This window comes from Corythoichthys intestinalis, chromosome 9, assembly GCF_030265065.1.
Source record: "Corythoichthys intestinalis isolate RoL2023-P3 chromosome 9, ASM3026506v1, whole genome shotgun sequence".
Classification (NCBI taxonomy): domain Eukaryota; kingdom Metazoa; phylum Chordata; class Actinopteri; order Syngnathiformes; family Syngnathidae; genus Corythoichthys; species Corythoichthys intestinalis.
Window position 1 is genome coordinate 17,400,001 of NC_080403.1, and position 23,769 is coordinate 17,423,769.

The window sequence follows — 23,769 nt, forward strand, 5'->3', positions numbered from 1 at the left end:
CCAGTGAAAACACACGGCAGGCTTCGTTAATTTATTTGCAACGCTTGACCCGCATTACATTGCTCCCTCGCGGACATATTTCTCCAACAACGTAATCCCCGACATTTATGAAATGGCAAGCAAAGCCATCGAAGATGATTTCGCTAAAGCACATAGTTTTGCCCTGACCACTGATAGTTGGACGTCCCGTGCAACAGACTGCTACTAACTAACTGTGACGGTCCACTATAATTCATACCTGTCAAGTTGTACGGTCTCGGCGTAATTTGTACAAGTGAGCACTGATTTTTAAACATGTACGCCGTACGTTATGTTCAAAATCTGTACGTTTTTCGTGCATTACGTTTTTTTCCCCCTCCGTTCGGATTTTGTCACCGTTTCGGCAACGAGACAATTTGCGTTAATACCTTGGTTGAATGACGCGAGAAAAGTCAGAGACGAGGAGAGGGAAGAGTGTTTGTTGTGACGCTGTAGCAAACGCGATGCTAGGCTAGGTGGCTCTAATATTTCCTGACTGTAGCCGACAGCCTACAATCTACGCCTAGATATCTCATGTATATACAACTACATGCGAAGTGACAGACTCGGTAGCGTTAGTAAACAGCCTCCATTTTAGAGCAGTAAACTTCTCAGAAAGGCTCTGCTGTAGTGAACCCTCCAAGCGAACCTAAGTAACTTTTTATCTAAAATACTCCTAGATCGGCAAAATCTTGACTTGAGTCTGTCTTTAAAGGATTAAAGTTTTAAAATTTTCACATGTCGAAAGTAGACAGAAGGGAACTAATGCAAAAACGGGAGCAATAATATCAACTTTAACGGTCGAAAGTAGACAGAAGGGAACTAATGCAAAAACGGGAGCAATTATATCAACTTTAACGGTTGATTCACAAAATAAATGACCTCCAAACAGCAAAGTTTACTATGTTTTTTGGGGGGGGGGTTTATGTTGAAAAAAATGAAAAAAAAAAAACAAACAAAAAAAAAACATGAAAGGTAAAACCAGTTACTTTGCCAAGTAACTATTTTACTACTGTGTCTGCATTTCAGTAGTCAGTCACTACGCTAGCCAAAGAGCTAAGAGGCATTTCAACAGTCAAAAATGTTTACATTTTAAGTGTTTATTTCATTTTCTCAAAAGCAAAATAAAGGCAGTTTAAAAAAAAAAAAAGCAAAACACAAACCGAAACTGTGATCCCAAAAACGAGGTTCAAACCGAACCGTGGGCTAACTGAACCGTTGCACCACTAATATATACACGGTATATGCATTTATTCCCAGCTCTTTCACATTGTGATACGAAATGCTTAGCTTAACCAAAAAGACAAGAACCTTTTCCTTTGTGAAACAACATGTGAACCGCAAATGAAGTTTGCTGCTGGAATTTTATGACTACCATGTGCACAATGTTCCAAGTTTTAAAATGTTCTTGCAGAGTGCAGTCAGCTTCATATGGGTTTCCCTCCATTGGCTTCAACCATGCGCTGAACTGTATGTTCTAAAGCCACAAATCATTAAATTTGCACTTCCAATGTATGTAACTACTGTAAATCGGTTCTGTTAAGTTTTCTTTGCTATGACTACGCTGTCAACAAGCAACTGTGCGTGCACAGTAAAACCTGTTTGTGTTCGATAAATTCTGACCGGGCAGCACAGGTTTGTTATAGCGTCTTCAAAAATCGAAACATTTTAAAGCGAGACTGTTCTAAATAAGAACAACATTAATAGAGTTTTAAGACCTTTCGAAATTGTATTTAAGACCTTTTATGACATTTTTAGACATTTTAAGGCCTTAAATTCAAATTAACGGATTTAAGACTTTTTAACAACCCGTGGATACCCTGGGAGGGGTCTGGCCACCTTTAACCCCTTGCATGTAATTATTCTATTAACTACAGACTCACCTTAAACACTGGTTTTCCTCCGTCAAAGCCTGAATTTCCTTTGAGAGGGTCACAATCTTCTCCTCACTCACCTGCCAGTCAAATCAATTGTGCTGTACTGATCGATGGACACAATTTGCAAGTTAACATTTAACAGCCCAACATGAGGCAACTTGCAGACCTTCATTTTTTCTTTAATGGTTTCTATTTTAGATGACTTGCTCTCAAACTGCTGCTCAAATGACTGTTTTTCACATTCAACCTCATTACATTTAGACAGCAACTCTTCATACTTGACTCTGCGAAGCAGAATGTACAACACTGGTTATTAGCAATACAACCCGTGTGCTATAACATAGGAGTTTTTTTTTTGTACAGGGCTAGTGACGTTTTAGTGAAAAAAAAATAAAAAATAAAAAAAATAATAAAATAAAATAAAACTTTATAGAGTACTCATTTAACCCTTTAACACCAGACGTATTGGCGGCGACACGTCTACACATATCATCTTTTAGGCCTCGTCACGCTATAATTACGTCACCCACGTGCCACTGGTTGGTCTCATTTGAAAGTGCTGAAGTTGAGGTGCACGCCCGTTTATACTTTCAGATAATGCCATGTGAATGTTATAGTTTTAGTTTTCTCATAAATAAGCATTAAAACACTGCATGGACCATGTGTTTATATCCATATTTCAATCATTTCTTGTCCTTTTTCAAAACCGAAAGCCCATGAAAGACTACATATCCCAGGAGCCATTGTGAGGTCACGAAGGACGGACGTAATGTGAACATTTTTAATGAATTGCCGAGCGAGGCGCCGCCTAAGGAGAGGGAGACGAGGTAGCGAGCAACGGCCAGTTGGATTAAGCGAGCGACTTTGAAACGGACTGAATGAATAGAAAACTAAATTAAGTGCAAGCTAATGCATTAATTTCATCAACTCGAAGAAGACAAAGCGCCAGATTTGTCGTTGTTTTCTTCGGATGAGTCGACGAGCAAGAAGAGTGAAGGGCTGACAGCAGTCTGCAAATGGCGGAAGAGTGGGCTGTGTGAAGAAGTTTGTGACATAGGCCAGTGTATTGTTCAAGGGGAAACTGAGTGGCATGCCTGGAAAAATTGAACTTAACTAGTTCATTGTCAGTATTTTTGAAAATACTTTTTTTCAATGTTATATTAGATTTTTTCCCTCACCATCAATCTTTTCAATTTGTTAATAGATGTGTGTGTTATAAGAAGCTTGATTGTATGTATATTCTTTTGATAAGGTGATGGGTGCAATACCTAACCTCACAAAGATATATCCTTCAAACCCTTTTTGTGTTAGATGATATATGTATTTATATACTTATTTTGTTCTTCTTCACTATTTTGCACTGTTGGTCTACTGTATATACACCCGTTTTGACCATAGTATGTGTAAAGGCCAAAACGTCTATTACCATACTGCTGTTTGTGTTAAAATGTAAAATATAATACTATTTAGTCTTATTTTTTCTTTTGAATGTTTATCCTAACAAGCTGAATAAATATTATCAACAGGGGTGCACATATTTTTGTTGCCCAGGTTCTCAGAGGAGGACCTGGAGATGTGACTTGGTCCTCATTGAGCTTGAGAGCCGACCCACCTGATGCGATAAAATTATGACAAGCTTTACTTAGAGCCAATTGCCTTTAATTACTTACATAAACAATTAACGCTTGATTAACATCAACTGGCACAAAAAAAATTGCCATTACTTTGAAGTGAAATGTAAAGAAATAAACATAAAATCACTAATTCAAAATAAAGGGCATTCATATGCGGCTCCCACATTAACTCCAAGCCTTTGCAAAAGTGGGATGTCCTCCTCATAAGAGCTCATTGAATGTGCATGTTTAGCTTGTGAAATGGAAGCAAAAACATGTTTGTCAGTGCATGGCGCTGTTCTTCAATAACTTTTTTCCACTACTTGTCCATAGGGCGAGTGGGGTCATGTCTGACATCGACAGTTTGCTTAACTGTCACATGCTCTGTTTTTTTTGTGCTTTTCGAAGTTTGGATGGCTAAAATTCTTTGACTCTACATAAAATGCGCTGCTCTTATTAACGACATTGGGATTCTCATGGCAAATGTTGCACCACATTTCCGTGCGCGCATCATTTGCTTCTCGCCATGGTACCTCCTGCAGCCACTTTTCAGCAAAAGTCCTTTTTTCCGGTAGCTCCAGTGACGTCTCTGTCGTCTGTCTGTCTTTTGACGGGGTGGGGGAACACGGAAATAATTACTCAGTGGGGCCTGCCTCTTTGACATTTTGAGAAGTGATTTTCTCGTGTCCGCCCCAAATACAGTGGTCAGCCATCGGTACGCAAAAGCGTATGGAAGCCATTGAGGGCCAGCGCGTTTGTCTACGTCCAGTACGCATGCGGACCACTTATGTGCACCCCAGATTATCAAGCTTCAAAATGGTTCGTCGAGCATGTTTGGTTCTCAATGGGACATCAATATTACAGATTTTGACAATAGATATGGGGATTTTTTTTTTGGGTCCAAAAATGTTAATTATAATTGGTCAGTGAAGAAAACTGTCCAAAACAGTTTGGACATAAAGGTTATGGTGTCCTGAAAAAAGGGACCCAACCATGTCTTTGTGAACAATTTTGTCTTTGAAATATAAAGGCAACATCAAAGGCATGCAAATTCGGACAAAATATGCTCAGGTGTTACGTCTAGCGTTGGCAGACATTAAGTTAGAAACTACGTCTAAAATAAAAAAATAAATAAATAAAAAAATAAAATAAAAAAACTGAAGATTTTTTGTTCTAAATCAAAATAATTTATATGAAAAAGGTGGGGCAACTTACTGATTCTGTGCAAGTTCTGTATTAAGTTTTACTATTTCAGAGCTGTACTCTTCTGTTTTCTTCATTTCATTGAACAACTTTTCTTCCAGCTCAAGTACTTTGCTCTGTGAAACAACAATAAAATGCAGACAGCTGAGTTGTCAATTGTTACAATGGCTCTCTTCTTTAAAATTTCGACAGGTGATGTAAAAACCTCAGTAATGCGTTGCTTCTCCCTGAAAACCTCTTCTGCCTTTTCAGCAGCTCCCTTGAGCTTTTCGTTATCTGCGCGTGTAGTCTCTGCTTGACCCTAGTCCATTAAAAAAAGTTGCTTGGTGTTTGTAGGGTACTAAAATATATAAACAGTCTGAAATGGCTGACGTGTATCACCATGGCTTGCTGGGCTTGTATGGTTTTTGCTGAAAGCTTCACTTGGAGATCTTTCACTGTGACCTCAAGTACATCAACTTGTCCCTTTAAAAGGTCTGTTGAGTTTGTGTTTTTTTTCTGACAACACAAAAAACACATTGTTTTAGACAGCAATCCGCATCTCCGGAGCCACATGTGGCTTTTTGAAGCCTCTGATGCACTCCAGTTTTATATTAAATAATTGAATACCGGTACATGATTAAAATTTATTCTGGCGCTTGCTAGATTTACATAGAAATTTAATTTCCCTTTAGTTGGCAGATGAAGTCAGGCTCACTGTTTTGTGTTTTAGTTAACAAAACACACAGGTAATGAATTCACCAATTCAGTTTCCACTTGTAAGGTGTACCCACAAGTCTTTGCGCATGTGAATGGCAGAAAGCCCACAAGTCATTGTACCATTCAAATTGTTCTGATTAAAAACTATAAAAAGTGAGAACTTATTACTCACTTACTACTTACTGCTTACTAAAATGAGGCTAACTAGCACCACAGAATATATATATATATGTATATACATTCAGGTGTGCTCGAGTATCCTAATGAATGCAACTGCCTAAAATGAATAAATTAATAATAAATAAATAAGTCAATATATGAGTGAAGCTCTCAGTGTTGTAATTTCTGTTGAAACTGTGTCAAAATGGCTCTTCGAATGTTAAAGGTTGTCCAACCCTTTTTCAGACTGAAAAAATTGAATAGTAAATTAAAATAAGTGAATTTTACCAAATCACTCTGAAGGAGTGTTATTTGCTTCTCCTTTCCTGCACATTGCTCTTCAATTTCTCCTGTGAGTGTAAAAAAAAAAAAAAAAAAAAAAAGTTAAATTTTTCTTATTGAATGGACTATATGTCCGTAATTAAGACTCACCTAGAAGTTTGTGTGTCCTTTCAAGTTCTTGGTTTTTCTCTGTTAGTTTTTCCTCGCACTTCTTATACCTTAAACATTAATTTCAGGACCGAAATGAGATAACGAATCACCATGCAGACATTTTGAGAATTCCAAAGATTGTATACCTTTGCTCCTCAAAGGCTAATGAATTCTTAAGCTCCACAAGGATTATCTGAACTTGCTCGAGCTTCTCGGCTTGTTCATTTTTAACTCGGTGAACCTCCTGCAAACTTAAATCTTTGCTGCTGAGGATCAGCACGTGCTCTTCTCTGCTTTGTTTCAGCTCAGCAATCACAGCTTCCAAGCTCGTCTTTGAGGGAAGAAGCATGTTTTAGCCGAAGCAGACAACCCACAGCTTTGCCCCATTTGAAGGGCACTTGAGAGTTATGATGTTGAGCAGATATGCAGATCAAGCAGACACAGAATGATTGGTTATAGAACTCACTTCGCTTTGTTTATAGCACTGCTCTGCTGAGTGGAGTTTTTCCAGCAGAGACTCTTGCTCCATTTTTAAGCAGTTCAGGTCCTCGTGTTGTTTAGCTGGAAAAGTATCAAATATAGAAATAAAAGAAGGCAGTAAACCAGACCCTAATTCTGTCATTTCACATGTTAATGGTGGGGAGGCACAGCAGAAACACAACCATTAAAGCCAATTTTCCCTAAAAAAATCACAAGCCTTTATAGGGCACTCATTTAACTTGCTGTTCTTACTTGTGGCCTCCTGCAGCAGTGTGCATTGATTTTGGGTATCATGGAGGTCACGCTGAACTTTCTCCAGTTCACCTTCTTTATCCACAACTTTAGCTTGAAGTGTCGCTACCTGTTGAATCATGAAGAAGATTGTGTTAAAAACGCAGATACATTTGTCCCTTACAAACTGACCTCATTCTCTTTTAAGGTGTATTCTTGCTGATATTTTTCCTTGAGCTCTTCGAATTTTTGCAAACCCTCTTTAACTGTGTATAAAAAAAGACAAAAGTGACATGAAGTAAAACTGTGATTAAAAGAAAATGTTTGAGAACAAACCAGTTTCCATTGCTTTCTGATCATCCTCAGCTTGACCACGTAGCTCTTCAAATGCTACAATCATTTTCTGGGAGCATGAATTATTTGTTAATGACTATTTATTTCCATTTTTCATACAAATATAGAAATAAATTTTACCTGAACATTGACACCATTTTCCATTAGAAGGTGGTGTGTCTCCTCTCGCTCAGATTCAACTATAAAACAGTAAAACATGTCAATTTCCAGTACAACACTGAGACTACGAGATGAGTGTAAAAGCTGAAGACACTCACATAATTGCATTTTGTCTGCCGCCCGGTCAAATGTTTCTTTCAGCAAATTACACAAGTTGCGGGTTGCATTGTGTCTAAATCAAAACATTGATTAGACCCCCCCAAAATTTAAAGAAACTGTAGTGCACAAAAAAATAAAATAAACATACTTGTTCCTTAAATCTTCATTTTCACTCAACTGCTCTTCAAGCTTGACGCTGAGACTTTCATTTTGAAACTGTTGATAATTCAGACATTCTTTAAAATCGCAGTAATTCACGGTACGTGGCTACGGAAAGGCACACACCTGCAAATCCTGAATGGCGTTGCGTTGAGTTTCGATTGTTTTTTTGTTCTCCTGAAGTTTCCTCTCGCTTTGCGCAGCATCACAGGCCACTTTGACTTTCCAGCATTTGATTTTCTCCACCTCGTCAAACATTTTAGAACAAAGCTGACCAGGAGTACAGTCTCTCTGTGGAACGTTGACAATGAAGGGAAGTAATCCATATGAATTACCTATGCATCGACTAAAGTTGAGAGGCTGTTTACTATTTATGTTACCTCCTCTTTCTCTGTTGATGATACTGTCATCTTGAGGCCATCTTTCAAGATAGAAAATAACATTAACATTTGTAAATTTAGTGCAGTGCATTCTTTTCTTAAATATGCATTTCTTTGTTGACTTTACCTTGTGTGGTTGATTTAGTAAGATTTACAACACTTTTGGTGAAGATAGAAGGCATATTTTGGTCTTTAAAAAAATATTTACTGGGGCCCTAAAAGAAAGCGGTAGTTTAATTATGCATACAAAACGTCTACACATTTTCAAATGTCAGGTTTTCGTGGGTTAACAGATCCAGTTGTTCGTTCCATAATTCATCAGATTATTAACAGCAGACGTTTGAAAAAATAACACGCAACCTACTGTAGCTGTATGCTGACCTAGTAAACGACGCATTAGTTACTCCAAAACCTTGTACGTAATTATGTAAAAACTTCCGACCATTGCTACTTACCAGCTCAGATCCGTTGTCAACATTTTCTTGAGGTTTATCGGCAAACACTTGGCTGCTATTCACCCTGGGAGGCACCAGGAGTTTGAAGTTGAAGCGTCCTTCTTTCTCCATCTTGATTTAAACGCTAACTATTAAGTTGGCTAATATACATACAGACAAGAAAAATTTGAAACGTATATTTTTTTAATTGGCGGAAATGTGAGTTCTCACCTTCGGATATGACGAAAGCGAAAGTTATCGCTACGCCGAGGCCTTCTTCAAGACGAGGTTGAGGACGGCTAACGGCAATGATATTATAGTTCGTGGAATATTAAACAAAAAGAGACAGTTTAGCTTGCAGGTAACGTTACCCACTACTTGTTTCCTACTCACAAATCGAGTGAACACCACTAAGAGGCATTTTAAAACTCATTTGTTACCTAAAATGTTTATTTTTATTTTTTTCAAAATGTCCGCCAAATTACCCAAACGTTCACAAGTACACTTGTTAGGAACACATTTTTATTTTATGTAATTAACATAATGGTCACTTTAGCATCTATCTCTTACTTCTGACTTACAAATAATTGTCAAAAACGTTGAATTAATGCCACCAATGTCAGTTTTTGAAACTTGTTTCTTACCAAAAATGTTGTAAATGTTTGCCGCTGTCGAGCCACAACACACATACTGTAATTAATTTTTCAAAATGTCCGTCATGTTATGTACCCCCCCCCCCAAGAAACACTTTTACATAAGTACACTCGTTGAAGAAAAAAATATTTTCTTTTAATAAACTTAAAAGTAATTTAACTTACACCAGTAATAATTTTACAAAATTGTATTATTCATATTTTTACATTTTAATTCACAAATATTTAATGAAAAAAAGAAAAGTGAAATAGACCCTACTCACCTACGTCACAAAATGACGTGTCGCTGTATCCGGTGTTGTGCCGAAAAATATTCGCCCCGCGTCAAATGTCCCCCCTGACGGGAACGCTTGTTTATAACGCATTATTTGAGCGTTTATTTTATTTTATTTATTTGTTTATTTTATTATTGAGCGCCCATACGTCACTTGTACAAACAGCTTTTTCTTACCAATCGATGGACATGGAAACGATTTTCTTGTGCCGTGAATATTTATTATTTTACTCTGCTTGAACTAATAAATGTCATACCAGTCGGATTGTCATTGGGATATGGTCGTGAAAACCTGTAGACTAATACATTTCTGTTCAAAGATGTTTATGTGGCCCAGTCCACGATTTGTTACTAAAATACAGTACTAGTATTTTGTTTAATTTATTTATTTAAAACTGATTTTACAGTCGTAAATCCATTACTGTAATGCGTCCATGAAAACATTTGATGTTTTCACCTCAATAAAGCGTTGTAAATAAGCTTTCCCGTCAGGGTCGGACATTTCACGCGGGGCGGCTATTTTTCGGCACAACACCGGCCGCCATATTGTCCGTCATTTTTTAGCCCTATTCTCAATGGTTTCAATTAGTCGTGCAATTTATAGAGCAATTCATGGAACCCCGGTGTTATCTGACATCTGCTATCTGACGCTGTAAACTCATTGGATGCGTTGCATAAAAGGCGTTATGTGGAAAAGCTTCAGTTTATCCATTCGCCAGATCCATATTTGATGCCTACATCGATGTTTTTTGACCCGTTGTCTTCGCCGTCTCTGCCTGACATCTGCTACCCGGATATTTACAACTATCTTGTCCATACAAAATCAGCCTTTTCTCACGAAAGTTAGAAAAACTTTAAGAGCTTGGAGGCTTATAAATACTTCGTTGCTGGTGGGGTGAAACAGGTCCTCGTCCACGAAAATTCGGCACGAATCTATCTTGTGCTTGGGAAGGTAGTTACGAAATTTTCAATTCAAAATCTTTTGTTCTTGCTAACATCCACTGTCAAGTCTAATATATTTCATGTCATTTGTCAATGGAGCTAAGGCTTTTAATGTTTATATGGTTTACTGATAGCACTCTCACTACATACATATATAATATGTAATAAATATGAAGTGCGATAGCACTACTCCAGATTGTCCCAAGTAGAATGTATTTTTTGGCTTTTGACCTCAATAGTGAAATTGTAAATTAATTGTATGACAACTGTCTTATTATCCCCTTATAATTATATATTTTCAGGTAGTTCATTCACAACGTCTGAGTGTATGTTGTCGGCGATTAGCCTAGCAATGATCTTAATTGTGGTTGTCAGCCCAAAACATAATATATATTAAATGCATCTTACCAGATATAAAATGACTACTACATAATCTGTGGTAATCGTTTGGAGACCAGTTTTCTCGTCGAATTGCAGCAGTCCATCTCGCTCTCCTCTCTGGGTCTCTTGGAATCCGGTAGAACTTCAAGTCTCTCCGTCTATCTTTTCTGTTATTGCAACCAACCGCCACACACGCCTTCACCATTTTGATTATTAATGTTAACGAGCAGAATAACACGCCATAATCGGAGGAATTAACGTAGCGGTAATGCATCAACAGTGACGAGTTGACGGACAATATGGCGCCGGGGCATAGTTGTGACGTCATGTGAGTAGGGTCTATACATCCATGCATCCATCCATTGGCAGGATGCAGAGCACATATTAACAAACAACCATCCACATTCAAACCTACTGTATGTACAATTGAATGAAATTATTTTTTATTAGTTTCTTGCTTTTTGAGTATTAATAAACATTATCATTTGCAGGGGAATTGCAACATTTCTTTGACGTCAACCAGTCAGTAATAATGAGGCAAAATAATTTGTATTCATCCACTAAACAAACATTGGAGTGTTTTTCTGTTTATTTGAGTGAGGCAAGAATATACAATTGGGAAGTTCCAAAGTTGCTCTGTAATTGTGAATACATAATGTATAACTTGTGTGAAGTAATTCAGCGAATAGGGCATTTTCCTGTACAAGAAGGTGCAAGAGGTCTCCATGTCCTCATTGCAAAACATGTCCCAGAAAGACAAAAATAGTTGGGTTAATATACTAACATTTGTTAGCTGAACAAAATGATGCATGTATGATAATTATGCCCTTTTACAGAGAATGTGCAGTACATACTGTCCTTAAGGAATTAAAGCCCTCTGCTGAACTCTCACCATGACTACATTTATTTATCAGAGAAAGAAAAAACATACTTTGTATTATAAGGCAGGGAAGTAACAGTTGTTACTGATTGGATGTACAAAGTGAATTACAGTGGTTATTCCAACCAAACACAAAACAGTCCCTATTTCAAAATGATTATATATCATAAATATTTTCTATTTAAGTGCATGTGACGGTACAATATAAATGTGTATTTCTTGAGGTCATCACATTGGATGTCAACCTGAGATTTATCCTTATTGAGGCAGGATATTTTCAGGCTTATTGTCAACGATATTAAACAAATTGACTAGTAAGGAGACCAAAACGCTTAAACAGTATCTGTGTTCCTGGCCTCTACGACCTTGGCCGCACTGTCCCTGTAGGGTTTATGATCTCCTACTCTGGCAATGCGCTCCTCCTCTTTCTTCTCTTTCCTCAGCAACCGGTAGTTGAGGCCCATGCCCATGAAGAGAAAGAAACTGGAGACGATCAAGAGGATCCCACAGCCTTGGTACGTGTACTTGTAGTCATGGTAGATGTCCTTGAACTTCCCTGCGAAGAGAAAAACAAACAGGTGGGAATTTTACTTCAGCAGTCAACAGCACAGTAGAGGAGAACTGGTTTGGTTGTCTTATGGGTTGATTTTCATACTGCTTCTTAACCACCAGATGGCAGGGTTTAACAACGACAGTAAAGTATTGAAACTGATATTGCACTTGCCTGGCACGGCCAACCTGCTCTCCCTGTATTTTTCAAACACTGTGAGAAATAGTCTGGGACACAGCCCATTAACGGCCTCTCGAGCAAGAACTAAATCAACTATCCAATCAGATTTGTTTATTTGCGTGACGTGTTCTTAACGAGCAACGTCACTCTTCTGCGTCGGAAGTCGTCTCCACAACAACACAGATAGTGGACAGGAGAGCCAAGAATATGTTCCAATCCACGGTAAAATCAGTTTTAAATTACCCAAAAAGTCATTGACAACAGTCTGTCTCGCGCTAGCCATGTTGAATAAACTCCGCTCTTCTCGTATGTTTACTTCCGTGCGCAAGTCCCTCGTCGCTTTACTAACGTCACGTCCGATTGGTCCACTCCGCTGTCTGCTTGCTGTGGCTTGCTCCGCCCTGGACATTTTATCCGCTGAATGGTGGCCAGGCTCAATAGCTGGAACAGCGGTGAGTCTGGTGTACCAGGCTAATATTTTACTACTTCATGTTGTCATCACTTTGAAGTAGGAATTAATTACTTTTTAAAGGTCAATTTCAAAATCTAAACTCATAACTAGCCAGTTGCCTGCTAACTGTTAGTTTAGCTTTCATTCAAAAACTTGAGTTGGGGTGTGTTTTTCAATAGCCCCCAGTTGTGTAAATTGTACAATTAAAAATCAATAAACAAACAAAACAAAAAAAAACCCAACTCTGCATATTTGGAAAGTGCAGACCCTGTGTCTGTCATCACTGTGTTTCAGACAGTAAATTTGTATAGGAAAAGATGTTGATGTTCAGTTCTGGGCTCGATTTAATTTTGTGTTGGATATGTCTAATTGAGTTCCTGAGTGCAATGAGTTCATGTTTTTATGCAATAACCTGAAAAATTGAGTTCTGTTCTGCTCTGTTGAAGCCACATTACAAACCTGTACTAATGTAATGGTAACGTTAATATGTATTCTTGTTAATGTTCCATGAATAAATGTAAATGACTTGACGTTTAATTTAATTCACAAATTTCAACGATTGACCGATCTAATAACTCACCTAGCAAAGGTGGCCCCAGCAACACGGGGCCACATTCAATAATGGTGACCAAGCCAACAGCACTGGAGAATCTTTGGGCTCCAACCAGGTCCATCAGGGTTTCAAACAAAACGGAGCTCAGCCAGCCGAAAGCAAAACCAAAGAACATGGAGTAAATCACAAATCCTTTGTAGTCAACTGACATAGGTGCAAAAACGTGACACACGCCGTTGTAGAGTACAGAAGCAGCAAAGAAGTATTGAATCCTGGGCCGGACCCATTTAGTGTTGGCCACCATACCCATAGCGGGCCGGGCGACCATGTCGACAAAGGCCAGAACGGATAGTAGGAAAGCTGCTTTCTCTTTGGGGATGTCTTTGCTCTTTGCAAAATTACTCAGGAACACTAGTGGTGCAAAAAGGCCAAAAAACATGATAATATTTCCTGAAATGTAAAGCAAAAAGCCACGGTGTTTGAACAAAGACAGGTCGAGGAAGCTGTTCATGATCTGCGAACAGTTTCTCTTCCCCACAGTCTTCTCCACCGGTTTTGGCTTCGGTCCGATTGGCCGCATGAGGGAACCGGCGACGCAGCAGTTGAGCAGCAGGCCTCCCAGGATGAGGAAGCTTCCTCTCCAGCCGAATTGGTCGTAAAACCATGTGTTGAGTGGCGCCAGCGTGGACAGAAAGACTGGACTGCCAGCCATGGCTATGCCATTGGCAATGGGTCGCCTCTTGTAGAAGTATTTTCCGATCATCGTGAGGGCGGGGTTTAGGTTGAAGGACAATCCCAGTCCTAAAACACAGTCACACATATTACTATAAACTCATTCGATGCAATGTTGGTGTGAGACTGCCAAATCGCAAACATGCAATGAAAGCACGTTTATATTTTGAGACACTGTAGCTACTGTGTATCCTCTGGAGCAAACTGTTTTAGAACACTAGATAGCAGAAGTGTGCATGTTTGCGAGCAAGAAAAAAAAAGTACAGTACCTCCCACTACACCAATGCAAAAATACAGAGCTTGGACAGAGTTGCAGAAAGAGGCAGCAACAAGGCCCAGTCCGGAAAGACACCCTCCCAGCATCATGACAGGTCGACTTCCATATTTATTCACCAAAATGCTGCTGATGGGACCTGAGAATAGATAAACAACCACACACACGCAATGACTTATTGGGTTTGTGTGGATGAGAACGTAATTCTTCATTTGCCCACAAGAGAGCCACAGCACTACATCTGAGGCTCGGCAAACTCCAGACAACTTGTGCATCATTTTTGTCAGTGGTGCACTGCAGTAGATGTGTTTTCATTCCATTAATAAAAGCATCTGTCAGAAACACCGTGAGAACTGTAATGAAATAATCATTTATTTGGCTGGGGGATGCATGAAAAATTGACAGATGTAATTTGTTTATGGAATTTCCTTAAATTGACTGTAAACACGTTTGAAAGATGATTGGAAGTTCAGGCGTGGGTGTTTTATTTTGTGAGTTTGTGGGCACTGCAATATCAGTGCAATGTTTGAGTTTTTTTTTTTTTTCAGGAGTTGGGGCAGAAATAAATGTAAATGGATAATTTTAATATAAAATTTTTTTAATTTTTAAAATGAATATATTTATGTAATAAATACAGAAGTTATCAAATACAGTATAACTATGATGTATTTTATCATATCAAATTTATTAAAAAATATTTTATTTATGGAAGACGGTTGAAAAACAATAATTATACATGTGGTGGTGCCATAAGTCACCAAAAGGTTAATCATACTGTACTAGCGTCATCTTGATCAGGTGCCTTTCTCTTCTGAGAGAAATATTTTAATAAGAACATCTGAAAAATGTAGCTTGTAAAGCACTGGGGGAAACCTTGTACAACCATGTGAGGATCTGTAAACAAGTGGTGGGGAACCTTTCACCCGTGGGTCAAGAATGGACTGTCTGTACAATTCTAACTAGCCTGAGTATGTATGAGGGCCCATGAGGAAGATGGCCTTCTTGCCAAATCCCCACACTGCCCAGTCCATCTAAATGGAAACTGACAGTTTTTGTTTAGAGGTTGTCCAAACTCATTTGCCAATGCCTCACAAGACAAAGGGTCTTTAAATTGTAATGCTGGCCGTCTACGCGCTATCAATGAGTTCTTTCCTGGCCGCCCCACAGGGAGAGCTGCCCAGGATAAAAAGGTTGGAGAGGAGCCGGGGCAGAATATTATGAAGGTAATGGATCAAAAATGGAGGGAGTACAGGGGTGCGCAACAGTCACTTAATGAACTCGTCCCGCCGACGTGCCGTGAATGCTTAGTCGCCGCCGCAGTACCAGCAAAGAGACTTCAAGTTTCAATTCCCGATGTGCCACTTGCCGTCAGCTTTGTATATTTACATCGGAGCGTTTGCATTAATTGGCAATGTCAGCGGGCTTCTCATGGAATGTGGCGCTGTACGATAAGCAGCTTTGATTCACTCATGTTGAACATCCTGCTTGCTGATGTAATGAGGAATAGGGGAGGGAGTTTTACATGAAATTAGCTATTGTTGACTTGAATAATAGAACTCACTCTTATATAATCTATGATGTTATGGTTCACAGTTCAACATACATGTTTTTTTTTCATTTCCCTACTGTGATGTTCGCATCAAAACTTCAAATACTTTGTGGTGTAATACTGTATGTTTAGCTATCCATGCTAAGAAAATAGCTGTATGTTCCTGAAACTTTTCAGAGATTGCGAAAAGGAGTCATACCATAACCCCAGTTTCTACGCATGTACTTTGTATCACAACAGCATAATTAAAAGCCCTATCATCACCTGCCTGCATGTTTTCATTGATTTCATGAAAGTGGCTTCACATCTCCCCCCGCCCTCATTTTTCTTCATTTTTAAAAATTATTCTTTAAGTGCCCTCACATCTAAAGGAACAAAAGCTGGACACGCACAGATCTATCCAAACATTCATTGAATTCACTCATATTTTTGTAAATATTAAGGACAATGTAGAGTCAAATGATGTTTTAAATATTCTAATGGTGAAATGCTATGTTTGTGCATGCAGTTACCTCCGCCGTATGTGACTGCCAACATAATAGAGGAGATCCAGGAAACCTGGCTGCTGCTAACATTGAAGATGACTTCAATTTCCTTGAAGAAGACAGTGATGGACTTGGGAAACGCATAAGAGAAACCAATTGAGATGAAGGCCCCGATCACCACCATCCATCCCCAACCGCCCTCCGGTGGGGTGTAGCCGACTGGACCTCCAACGGCCGGTGCCATGTTTGATTAGTAAGTGTTGGTTTCTGTTTCTATATTAGAATATCGTCTCTGGAAACAACAATAACAAAAAAAAAAACATCCATTTATTAGTATTTCTCATTCACTGACTCGAAACCTTCATTTCTTATTGGACAGCGCAGTAATTTTTTTGGTCATGTTGAATAGTACAGTCAAAACATTGGTGTCATACCAAATAAACTACCTTTGTATGTGATAGTATTTCTAATTCAAGAAATATTAATATAAGAAGTTATCATTTTAAAAATATAGTTAATATAAGTCAGTACCTAAACTTGATTTATTTAGCGCTTTTCGCAGATTAAAATTAATTAACTAAATTCCAGGTCCCCCCAGAAAACCGAAAAAGAAATGAGTTAATTAGGAAAAGCTTGGCCCGCCAGGCTTATGAAACACTGGGGAAAACCCTGATCCTTAGCAGCATTAAAATTTAAACAGTGTGATCGATTGATTCGTTTTTTTACCAAGTAAATATTATTGAATTAATGACTTTTTCCATGACAAATGCCCAGGAACCGATTGGATCCAATGATGATGGTGACACCTGGAGGTGATGACAAAAATGATTGTTTTTCTGATAGAGCTAATATTTTTTAGATTTTGGAGCCATTTTTTCAAAAGTTGCTTAAATAAACTAAAAAAATCCTCTACCCAAGTTGCACCTTTTTGGCAGGTTTGATGACCGTATGATTCATGGTGTCCGGATAAAGCTGGACAGATTCTGGTCAATTACAGTATCAGGATTTCCCCTACTTATTCCCCTAATGTTCCGTCGTACGACGCACATAAAGGCATCTTCACTAAAAAATGTCATTATATGGACTTATGATCTGCCTTCTTGTAGTCTTCTGTCGTCTTACAAAATTACACCTGGGTGATGGCGCTTCAGATTTTCATTCTGGCCTACGTATTACCGTGGTATGTAAGTAAGGCATTGCAGAGACTGCACACGACAAACACACACCCTCCTTTGTTTAATTAAAATAACTATGCTTTGTGTCGCTTTCCCCGCTTGCATCCCGAGTGTCCGCCATTCTAAACTTTCCACGCGTGCATATATATAGTTGTGCTCGTCGACGTATTTCCATCGACTATGTCAACAACGTCTCCTAGTCTAGATGGCAGTAGTTGAGATAACGTTTTAAAAAACTGAATGAGGCAAGAATTAAGACGCCGAGTGGTGGAGGGGAGAAAGCTGGAGACACCGATCAGGAAGGCGCACAGACCAGGGAAGGAGAAGTTTCAACTGAGAAAAAAAAAGCAAACACAGGGAGTCTGGCTGGGACCTAACATGGACTGGCCTTACACACAAATCAAGGTGCGTATTAAGAATCGTGCAACTATTATTTGTAAAAATCATAATTGTATTGTTTCTATTTACCTTAAGTTACGATGTGCCAAAATGTTCATTGTTTATAACTTGGCATAATCGTCATCCAAAAATGACAAAACAGATGGTAAATTTGCATTGAAATAAGAATTTTTCATCTCATTGAAACAAATCATTATAATTATTATTATTTTTTTATATATCAGTTTGCACTAGGGAAAAGCTTTAAAACAATAATAAAAGTAACTCCACAAAGACACTTAAGTTAAATTGACTAATGCAAATTTGACTTATTTGATTTAAATCCTAATGCATAATCCATTAAATGTGTTTCAGAATATGGACCACGCAAGCATGATGTCAAAGATGGCATCACAGACTGATGAATAGGGAGTGCTGTACCCTTGCTTGAGCTAACTGTTGGCCATTGCGTTGATAGTGTCTATCTCAACAGTGAACTGTGAGAGATTTTTCTGCAATGACCAGTGTAACACATTTGGTCAATTATGCAATGTACAGAAATGTACAATGTAAGTTAGAGATGCTTGTGTGTCTTCATTACCTAGATTTAATTTTTTTTATTTTCAAATTGTTGCGTAGCTGAAGACAGATCCGAGGAACAGGCTGCTGGAGCAGCATCTGGCTGCATGCCTCACATTGACTATGAACGGACCACCTATTGCTGATTTCCCTTATTAAAGAGCCCTCATTTTTAAAAATCCAGGAAAATCAAGTGCAGACAGGATGCAAACTTTAGAAATAGATCTTTGTTATGGTTCTTCTCGTAAAAAATATTGTTGTGAAAAAATTCTTATTCGTCATGACATGAAACAATTTCGCCGCTGCATAACATGTCTGACTCTGATGCAGCTCACCACCACCAGAGCTTAAAAAAAATCCTAGGGGAAATCCTGATAATGATATGATGAGTAAATTCTCAGATGTTGTGTTTCAGTGGCATTGGCAGCAATAGACATCCAATCCATTTGAACTTTGATTTCAGCCAGTAATCACTCACTGCCACAGTACCCTCCCCCAGTTCAACAATGATGGTAATTAAGTTAAAACAAAGGCTTTTTAAAAAACAAGTTACCTTTTCAAAAAGAAAAAGAATTCCTGTATTCCACCACCATCCAAAATGACAATGAAAAAACTTTGTGGAGGTAAAGCAAGCAAGTCACCGTGAGCAAAGTACTCTTCTAAGTGCTTTGGAGTCGAGCACATCCAAAACATTTTCCCAACTGAACAATAGGGTGCAAGATTGAGAATGTTATTTAGGCACTGGCTCAGCTCGGTGTGTGCTCCCACCCGACGATTTCCCGCAGTCTCACTTAATTCGTGATGAATAAGAGTCCATGTGCAGAGTCAAACAACTTACTGTGTTGTTTACAATGGGGAGACCACTTGGAGGGCACATTGATCAGCGCAGGGATGCAAGGAGTTCACATTGCTCCGTGGCCCCCAGCTCTGTGAAGTGCTGCATCTTTCTTTAGCTGCTTTGCACTTCATTTGGTCGAGAAATACCCGGATTGGCCGGTTCTGAGCAGTGACGAGTAAATATTTAATGTGCTAAAGAACTTTTGTTATTGAGCTGGGATTTTGGCTGCTGCTATGTAGCTGTAAATGTGCCTTCTTCATTGAACTAGTGAAGCAATGGAGGAGAAACTGCCATGTGTTGCAATTTACAACATTCATACACACCTTAGATGTCACCTGCTGCACATAGTTATCACTTCCTCCTTGAGCCATTCATTTTTGGGTGGATGGATTTCATAGACAAAGCACAAAAGCTTACTCCTGCATTAAGTTATTTTCGGGGTTCTGTGCTGGCGTTTAAAGTATGAAAATTTCAGCGGCTTAGGATGATAAATGGACGACACTGTAAACATGGACAAGGTGAATAAAGCGACTCTAGCAGTGAGATAATGAAAAAGCCACATTTTGTATAAAAGGATTGATTGCCAAGCCCTAAATCAAATTGGTGAAAATTACAGTAAATAAATGGACTGAGACGGGCAAGAATGATAAGTTTACTGAAACTTTTAAAGGTTTAAAAAGAATAGTTAATGGCTTTTGTTTCTCTTCAAAACACAAAAACCAGCACGCGGCAGCTGGTGGGAGGCTCAGTAGAGGCTCAGTGGGAATGTGCATCACTGCCAAATGTATACACGACTTGCCTAAACGACTAAACAACTTAATTGAACGTTAATGACGAGATACTGTGTGAGCTGTTGGATTAAACCAACTTTAAACTATTCCCTGTTATTGACAGAGGTACGACGTCTAATCAAGGGATGTCAAACTCATCATTGTCGTGGGCCACACATACAGTACAGTATTTTGATAGTCGATTAATCATTAAGACACATCATTGCTGGCAGCGAATGATTAAATGTTCATTCATTGCCATCCTTCCCACTTCAAATGGATTGGACGTTTACTTGTGACAAACAAAATTAAATTTACAGCAGCAGGATAAAAAGAGCCACATGATTGGGTGTCTATGAAAGAGTTGATAGCAAAAAGTATCATCAGTTTAAAAAAAAAAAAAAAAAATTATAATGAAAAACAGAAAAACAGTATGTTTCATGATTTTATTTATTTCTATATTTGGATTTTTGATTAAAAGGTAAACAGTAATCTCAATTTCTTTTTTATGTATATTTCGTATATTATATATATATATATTTTTTTTAACGTATATTTTTAAAAATAAAAATTTAAAAAGTAACTCGCGTTTCGCATAAAGTGATGTGGCGGGCCACATCTAGCCATTTGGCCTTAAATGAAAATCCTTTGGTCTAATCAAGTGTTTTTCAACCACTGTGCCGCGGCACACCACTGTGCTGTGGCGTAGTGTCTGGTGTGCTGTGGAAAATTACCCACTTTCACCTAATTGATGTAAAAATGTTTTTGGGAAAATGAATCTGGTGTCTGTGCTGTCCAGTGGTCGGGAATCCTGCAATACTCTTACATATCAGTAGGTGTCAATAGGTAGCTAATTACCCTACTTTGTTTAGTGATGCGTAAGAGGGGCATTGGGGCTAGTAGCAGTATCAGGGCTCCAGACTGCGACTAAAATTAGAGCCAGTACTAGGATTGTTTTAATCTACTCGCACTTGCGCGACTAGTAACAGACCAGTTTTTTTTTTTTTTTTTTTTTGCTGACAAAGTAATTCACGGTTAAATCCAGTAGTTGGTGGTAATGTAATAAGCTGGTTTCTCAAAGAACTACACAACAGAAGAAAAAGAAGGTGGAGGTGGCGATGCGTGGAGCGGGTTATAATTGGGGTAGCGGGAAAACTTGACAGCACTTGTGAACAATGGCAATAAGTGACTACTTTCTTTCCAACAATCCTGCCGGCAGTATTTCAAAGGAGGCTAACGGGGGGAATAAGTCCGACTCAGGGGCTCGACACACGAGAGGCGATGAGCAATGGCAAAATGTGAAATTCATCGCCGTTGAGCTGAAAGCCAACACACGGGGCGCGATGCGACTGAGCGGCAAGCAACAGCGACATGCACTCCTCTCTGATAAGCAATGAATTTGAAGGGCATTTAAAAATTTCTGGTCTTTTCTGAGTGCCAACAACTACCCGTACTGCTGCTTTCCTGGATATCATGCTGGGAGTCATCTTAAAGTATGTGCGGGTCGCACACTGCTAAAATGATACGCTTCTTCATGTTGACAAAGTGTGGCGTGTGGATGTCAATTTCCGGGTTGGCCTGTGTCCTTGCAGTTGATTTGTCAATCAATAAATCCGTTGCTGACTGGTTGTAGTGCCAGGTGACAGCAAGGGAAATACTGTAGAACAAAATTCCCATGTTACCTAATTTCTAAGCAGTATACTGGTTGATGTCAAAACTATTAGAGAATAAGATATCGATTCATAAGTTTTAGTTTTATGCATTTATTTTGAAAGTATTTATTGGTCAAAACTGTGAAAATTAGAGGAAAACTTTGCATGTTGATTTACTGTGTGCGCCCCTGAATCTTCTGCCTGCGCCCCTAAAATTTTAAGTTGGGGGCCACTGTGATCCAAGTAAAAAATGTTAATCTAGAGCCCTGGGTAGCAGCTAGCTAGCAAAACTATAACTGTTACAGCGATGGTAAAGGTTTTTAAAAAAGAAATATGCTAACTCAGAACTGGACAGAATTCATTGAATGGCGGTCTAAAGGAAGCAAAGACCATTTCCTCTCCGAGAGTCTGTGGTGTAAGGCAATAGGCAAAAGCTATCTTTCATTGGGATTCACGCTAGAATGTAAAAAACTGAAAACAGCGTGATTAATTTTCAATGGGGATGCAGTGATAACTTTTTCAATACAGAAACCCAAGTGTCACACAGAGTGAGTGAAAATATGAAGAAACCCAGGTGTCACACAGAGTGAGTGAAAATATGATTATAAAATGTGTTTCTTTATATTGTTAATATAGTCTACAGAAATTCGTTTTTACGTTTTTTGTTAGTGGTGTGCCTTTGGATTTTTTTTAATGAAAGAAGTGTCATGGCTCAAAAAGGTTGAAAAACACTGAGCTTTGAACTGCTTAAATGGATTAGACATCTATCGCTGTCAATAGCACTGGAACAGCTCTCAGCCCTCTGAGTTTGTCCTATACGATCAGTGTCCTACAACCACAAAGTTGCTAAGAATTCCCGTAGAAACGGCTGAAAAATGATTAGCTGAACATGCAGTTTACAACGCTTCCAGAAATTTCATTCATTCTCTCCGCAGCCGAGCTGCCTCTAGTGACTAGTGACTGCTAATAGGGTGGTTTTGTCTCATTGAAAATAGATGAGTGTTAAATATTTGCACAGGGAAATTAGATTTCCTAATACTTGCATTTGGTACCATGAGTAGACTACATACACTACGTTTACAATCAGGAATTTTAAAAGCAGAGCCTGGCCAGTGTTCATAGTGCGACGCTTTACCTCGGCTGGCAGGCGCTCTCAAATGGGCCAGATAAGCTCAGCGGGACACGTCACAGCAGATCATGGAGAAGACGCTTTAAAAAAGTTGCGAAAGAAAGACGCTTCATATGTTTCACAGACGCCCCAAAAGTGATCTGTCGATTTCCATCCAGTCTGACAGCAGAAAACTCGCCGGTGGCAACCCTGCCTCAATCGTCATCCGTTTTTTCGCTTCCTAGATAAGGTCAAAGTTGGGAGTTCAGTGCCCAGATGAAACCCGGACAGTGTGGTGCGAGGGGGGTTTGGTGGGTCACCTCTTATTAGTTCAGGGAGGCTTAATGCTATGGCCTTACAACGCTTTCCCCACCCCTCTGTCATGTGGAGAGGCCACGCACATTCACAACCGGGGCCTGAGGCATGTGTGACCTAAGAGGATATCCAATCATGTCTGCACTCTGAGAGATAAGATGCTTTCTGCCACACCGACTTCCTCTATCGGCCGATTTATTCGGCCCTGAATATAAGAAACCGTGACCATCTAACAACAGATACTGTTGATCAACGTCATATTTAACACTTTGCGGGTGAGCACTGGCTTGGCATTTCTTTTCAAACTTTCTAGTGTGTGGTGTTCGAAGATTTTGCATGTCTTGCCTTTGTTTGCAAAAAGTAATGAGTTATTAGTCAACTATTGAAGTGATTGTTTGTGGCTGACATATTACACATATTCACGCAACAAGCCATTTGAGTATTGAAATGCCAAAGGAACTGAGATTATATAAAACAAGCTGGGCCTCCATATCCGGATTCAATGCCTTAGAGGCAAGAATGACATGTTATAGCGTGGGGCCGTGATCGGTCCAGTACCTGTAACAAATCCCGAATCTGCGCATTTTATTAGCCTAATTGCCTTTAGCCATGCAAAGACTCTGTAATGCAGTGCTTCTCAATTGTTTTGTGTTACGCTCCCCTAAGGAAGACGTAAATGTTTCGTGCCCCCCCCCCCCCCCAAACTCTCTGCCGCCACTGTAAATAATATCATTTGTCTATAGAATTACTATT

At 39.0% G+C, this 23,769-nt stretch overlaps 2 protein-coding genes and 1 long non-coding RNA gene across 6 annotated transcripts in view; 1 reads left to right on the plus strand and 2 right to left on the minus strand.

Annotated features, from left to right (window-relative positions):
- sycp1 (synaptonemal complex protein 1) overlaps positions 1 to 9,014 on the minus strand; it is a 24,101-nt gene extending 15,087 nt beyond the window's left edge. For 2 of the 4 annotated variants that reach the window (XM_057846700.1, XM_057846697.1), the window contains exons 1-21: positions 8,942 to 9,014; positions 8,529 to 8,596; positions 8,319 to 8,458; positions 7,991 to 8,078; positions 7,864 to 7,904; positions 7,610 to 7,774; positions 7,473 to 7,540; positions 7,324 to 7,397; positions 7,187 to 7,245; positions 7,049 to 7,115; positions 6,905 to 6,978; positions 6,734 to 6,842; positions 6,468 to 6,562; positions 6,148 to 6,332; positions 6,002 to 6,069; positions 5,858 to 5,919; positions 5,093 to 5,209; positions 4,917 to 5,012; positions 4,724 to 4,827; positions 2,062 to 2,179; positions 1,902 to 1,972 (exon numbers count right to left, since the gene is read on the minus strand). In XM_057846700.1, coding sequence (XP_057702683.1) covers positions 1,902 to 1,972; positions 2,062 to 2,179; positions 4,724 to 4,827; positions 4,917 to 5,012; positions 5,093 to 5,209; positions 5,858 to 5,919; positions 6,002 to 6,069; positions 6,148 to 6,332; positions 6,468 to 6,562; positions 6,734 to 6,842; positions 6,905 to 6,978; positions 7,049 to 7,115; positions 7,187 to 7,245; positions 7,324 to 7,397; positions 7,473 to 7,540; positions 7,610 to 7,774; positions 7,864 to 7,904; positions 7,991 to 8,078; positions 8,319 to 8,429 — 1,772 coding nt within the window. In that variant the 5' untranslated portion in view covers positions 8,430 to 8,458; positions 8,529 to 8,596; positions 8,942 to 9,014. Of the gene's footprint in view, positions 1 to 1,901; positions 1,973 to 2,061; positions 2,180 to 4,723; positions 4,828 to 4,916; positions 5,013 to 5,092; positions 5,210 to 5,857; positions 5,920 to 6,001; positions 6,070 to 6,147; positions 6,333 to 6,467; positions 6,563 to 6,733; positions 6,843 to 6,904; positions 6,979 to 7,048; positions 7,116 to 7,186; positions 7,246 to 7,323; positions 7,398 to 7,472; positions 7,541 to 7,609; positions 7,775 to 7,863; positions 7,905 to 7,990; positions 8,079 to 8,318; positions 8,459 to 8,528; positions 8,903 to 8,941 lie in introns of those variants that run through there. The other 2 variants (XM_057846699.1, XM_057846698.1) reach the window with 2 other exon arrangements.
- On the plus strand, positions 8,382 to 16,671 carry LOC130922144 (uncharacterized). The gene is made up of 3 exons (XR_009064461.1): positions 8,382 to 8,658; positions 11,871 to 11,942; positions 16,225 to 16,671. It is a non-coding gene; the product is annotated as an uncharacterized LOC130922144 (long non-coding RNA).
- Positions 11,119 to 23,053, minus strand: slc16a1a (solute carrier family 16 member 1a). The gene is made up of 5 exons (XM_057846701.1): positions 22,729 to 23,053; positions 16,229 to 16,493; positions 14,163 to 14,306; positions 13,189 to 13,962; positions 11,119 to 11,983 (listed from the first exon to the last, which is right to left on the minus strand). The coding sequence occupies exons 2-5, from the start codon at positions 16,443 to 16,445 to the stop codon at positions 11,760 to 11,762; spliced, it is 1,359 nt and encodes a 452-aa protein (XP_057702684.1). The 5' UTR covers positions 16,446 to 16,493; positions 22,729 to 23,053; the 3' UTR covers positions 11,119 to 11,759.
- Positions 23,054 to 23,769: the final 716 nt, after the last annotated feature.

Coding starts and splice junctions, on each gene's coding strand:
- slc16a1a (XM_057846701.1), bottom strand. CDS start 16,445: ATGGCACCGGCCGTTGGAGGTCCAGTCGGCTACACCCCACCGGAGGGC. Junction 14,307..16,228: donor GGCAGTCACATACGGCGGAG/GTAACTGCATGC, acceptor ATCTATTCTCAG/GTCCCATCAGCAGCATTTTG. Junction 13,963..14,162: donor TTGCATTGGTGTAGTGGGAG/GTACTGTACTTT, acceptor ACTGTGTTTTAG/GACTGGGATTGTCCTTCAAC.